Raw genomic sequence first — 3,775 nt, 5'->3', positions numbered from 1 at the left:
TATATATAAACAGTGACTCATGTGAGCGAACTGTTAGAAACACAAGGTTTGCAAAGTTTTAATACATCATAATAGAATTTATACAGTTTAAAATTTGTTTTCGTTTAAGCAAAGCTCTTTGTTTTTAAACAGACGTACAAATTATTCATGTATTCAGTGCTGTATGGTAATATTCAGTGCATAAAGGCTATAAATTAAAAATCTTGCAAAAAGAAAAGGTAAATACGGTACCTCGCCTTGAACTTAAAGTTAATAAAAAGGCTGTTAAGTATAAACAGAAGTTGATGTAATTTTATTGATTTTAATTATTAATAGAGGTTAAATGTTAAACCTAAAACAAAACCTTAACAGAAGGGAATAAAAAGAATAATGTTGGGCAAAGTGGTTGATTCTCTGTGAGAAGTGACGACGAGAATCAAAAGTGGTTTTCATCTCCTTCAAAATAAAAGTTCACATCTTTCAGAGCAGGATTTTGTAAAAAGGTTGGAACATTTCTTTGTAGATTGTTTTTTAAATGACTTCACTTTAGAGAAATAGAGTTTTATTCGGACCAGACTGACCAGCTAATGRCTGGTCTGAGTGGGAGCAAAGTTGACGCTGTCATCTTAAAACAGCTTTAATCTGAAACAGTTCATAGTGATTCATGCAAATACCTCTTTGTATTGCAGTACGCAGTACGTCTGGCAAAAAAAAGCACCTGAAGTGCTACAGCTAGCTGCTGTTGCTGCTGTTYGCATTTAAAAGGTTTAAACTTCACAACTGACAACTTAGTTGCTGATTTGAACAGCTTCAGTTTTTATTTCCAAAGCTAACGTTATTCAGTGAGCTATCTCAGGGTTCCTGCAGATCCTTAAAACGTCTTAAAAGGCATTGAATTCATCGATCCAAAAATAAGGCCTTAATAAGCCTTAAAATGTCTTAAATCAATGTTCAGAAGTCTTAATGTGAACACATTGTAAAAAGGATGATTGTAACTCATCTCACTTTTTTAAATATTTGGTAAAAGTTATTTTTTTAAATATTCACATGCATCCTTTGTCATCACTTCCTGTTATTTCACATACAAATATCTCAACTGTTCATCTGAGCAACGTGAAATTCATTTTGTAATATGTTTATAATGTCTTTCCAAAAGTGCATTCACTTTTCTCACAAAAATCTGATGAAGGTTTCATCTACAGCAAATTAAGGTTAAGACCCCACTGTGGGTCCTAAAACCCCAAATTTTAGTTTGTTAGAGGATTTCCTGAAATTAAATTAAGTTTAAAACGGACTGCGAAGAATGTTTCTGCTATAGTTAGATCTGGATAAAAACAACTGGATCTATTAACATTATTGGAATACTTCAACCAAAAATACTTTGATTCATGAGTTTCTGCCAGTTTTTATTTTATTTTATTTTATTTGTCATTTGTGTTTGTTATGAAATTGGTCTTAAATTTAATTTCACTTGGCATTAAAAAGTCTTTAAAAAGTCTTAAATTTAACTTGCTTTAAACTGTAGGAACCCTGTATCTGCAGCAGGTAAGATAATTATTGCTCATACCCACTTCAGACAGACTGTACTACTGTTTCAAATGTCTTAAAAAGGCATTTCTTTTAAAGCTCTTTTAACACTTTAAATAAAGCACAACAGTAAAACTGGAAGCCAATGCTTTGCTTTTATAAAAGTTYGTACCAAAAGAGGAACGAGCGTCACACAGACGCACACAGGAAGTTGTGATATTTTACTGTGTAAGATGATAACTGATCTTTGGAGCACAGGTAACAGAGCCTTTGTTGTCCTGCCTGATGGTTGTTTGCTCGTTCCTCTCCACAGAGGAAGCACACCGAGCAGGTCTGGGCCTTCTGATCCACTGCCAGGCAGGCGTGTCGCGCTCGGCCACCATCGTGATCGCCTACCTGATGAAGCACAGCTGGATGACCATGACGGACGCCTACAAGTTCGTCAAAACCAAGCGGCCCATCATCTCCCCCAACCTCAACTTCATGGGCCAGCTGCTGGAGTTCGAGGAGGACCTCAACAACGGAATAACGCCACGGATCCTCACGCCAAAGCTGATCGGTCTGGAAACTGTTGTCTGAATGAAGCACGTGGCCCCGCCCCCTCACCACCACACAGACACTGGCTGCTTTACGAGCCCGTTTCAGTGAAACAGAGAGTCAGGATATTTGTTTTGGACTCTCTTCGTCCTCATCTTGGACTTCCTTCAGCTCCCCCCTTGAGGTCAGAGGTGAAAGTCGGGGCCTTRCAGTCCCGGAGGAGAAGACAAGTCAGGTGGAGAAGAAAAGGGGCGGGGTCAAGCTTGCGACCTCAGAGCAGCAAAGCGAGATGAAAAATCGATGGCAGGAACGATATTTTTTCATGCTTGGGGAAGTCGCTTTGAAAAGACTCTTAAAGTTCACACTGTGGCACATTTTATGTTTGCAGACTCAGGCAGGGTTAGCCACAGTGGTGCCTGTCTAAAAAACAACAACAAAAAAACTCAAAAGACTTGTTTGGTGTGTTAATCTTGTTCTATTTTTATACAGGGGTTCAAGGGGATGACCATGACGAGCCCTCGGCGGCTTACTGTGCAATAATTTCAGTGGAATGCAACTGATCTTATATGTGTATATATCGGTGATTAAAAAAACATTTCCAGCTTTTAGCTGAAGACCCATTTTATTGTAATTACTGTCATTCAGCTCTGTGTTTATGGTGCAAACAGTCATGCTGTAATATTTGACGCTGAGAGAGTCAGGTAAAAAAAGGAGTTTACTTTTAAGTGCAGCTTATTGAAATTTGTTTTTCTTCATATTTTCTTCACGTCAGTGTCTTGGTTCTGCCATGTCTGCGTCCAYATGTATTTTTAGCAATACACACGTTACCAGACAGCCATAAGAGCTCTCTTTATGCATGGCTGCTGGCGTGGGGAGGGGGACACTAAGGCAATGGGGGGATATTGTAAAACAGGGCTGCTGGTGATGTTTAATGTAACACAAGGGAGGATTTTCACTGCCTGCTTCTGTCACTTCTTGTTTGTTTTTGCTCCACTTCATCCATTAGCCAGCTCTGTTGCGCTGTGCTGTGTCCACGTTCACTTACATCTGCTGTTCTTTTGGCAATGCCCTACTTTCTAAGCAATTATTTAACCAGTCTGAAGGTAGCAGAGTTGAGGTTTTGTACTCCGAACACACACTTGTGTCGTCTTGTTGGTTACAGTTTAGCGTGACAGCAGTGGTACTCTCGAGCACTCGACCTTTGTCCGGTTTCTTCTCAGCTGCCCGTCGCTGAGCCCGTTACAGCTGTGAGCTCTTCTGCCTTTCATAAAGTGGGCAATCACTGCTGTCATCTGCTGCTTCAGTGCCTCAATCAATGCCTTAATTCATGGGTCACAACAGCATCATACAARTACACTGTCACACCAAGGTCCAGTACCTGTCGGAGAAGAAAATCCCCCAGAAAAAACTGAATCTGTGAGCCGTATTTTATGTATAGAACAACACAAATATCACTAATATGTAATTCATTTGAAAAKAATCTAATCCCAACAGTGAATTGTAATTTAATCCAGCACTAAATAGTGCTTTAGATAAGCACATGACCCATTTCACAACAAATATGTGACCCATCATATCGAAATGAGGATTAAGTTAAATTTGTTCAAAATGACCAAATCACATTTTCAGATTCTTGTCTTTAAAAGCTACATTTTGACACCTGGATCATTCTGATATCATAATTAAATCCATATATATGACTTAATTTGTCTTGTTGGTTACAATAATACAT

General features: G+C 38.8%; 1 protein-coding gene and 1 long non-coding RNA gene across 2 annotated transcripts in view; one reads left to right on the top strand and one right to left on the bottom strand.

The window, feature by feature from the left end:
* dusp10 (dual specificity phosphatase 10) overlaps window positions 1–3,334 on the top strand; it is a 15,985-nt gene extending 12,651 nt beyond the window's left edge. The window contains exon 4 of the mRNA XM_014015454.1: window positions 1,820–3,334. Coding sequence (XP_013870908.1) covers window positions 1,820–2,085 — 266 coding nt within the window. The 3' untranslated portion in view covers window positions 2,086–3,334. The remainder of the gene's footprint in view (window positions 1–1,819) is intronic.
* LOC106522451 (uncharacterized) overlaps window positions 1–3,775 on the bottom strand; it is a 118,687-nt gene that overhangs the window by 22,762 nt on the left and 92,150 nt on the right. The window lies entirely within an intron of this gene.

Source organism: Austrofundulus limnaeus, unplaced genomic scaffold (genome assembly GCF_001266775.1).
Source record: "Austrofundulus limnaeus strain Quisiro unplaced genomic scaffold, Austrofundulus_limnaeus-1.0 Scaffold129, whole genome shotgun sequence".
Lineage (NCBI taxonomy): Eukaryota > Metazoa > Chordata > Actinopteri > Cyprinodontiformes > Rivulidae > Austrofundulus > Austrofundulus limnaeus.
This window is presented reverse-complemented; position numbering and strand designations above follow the sequence as displayed.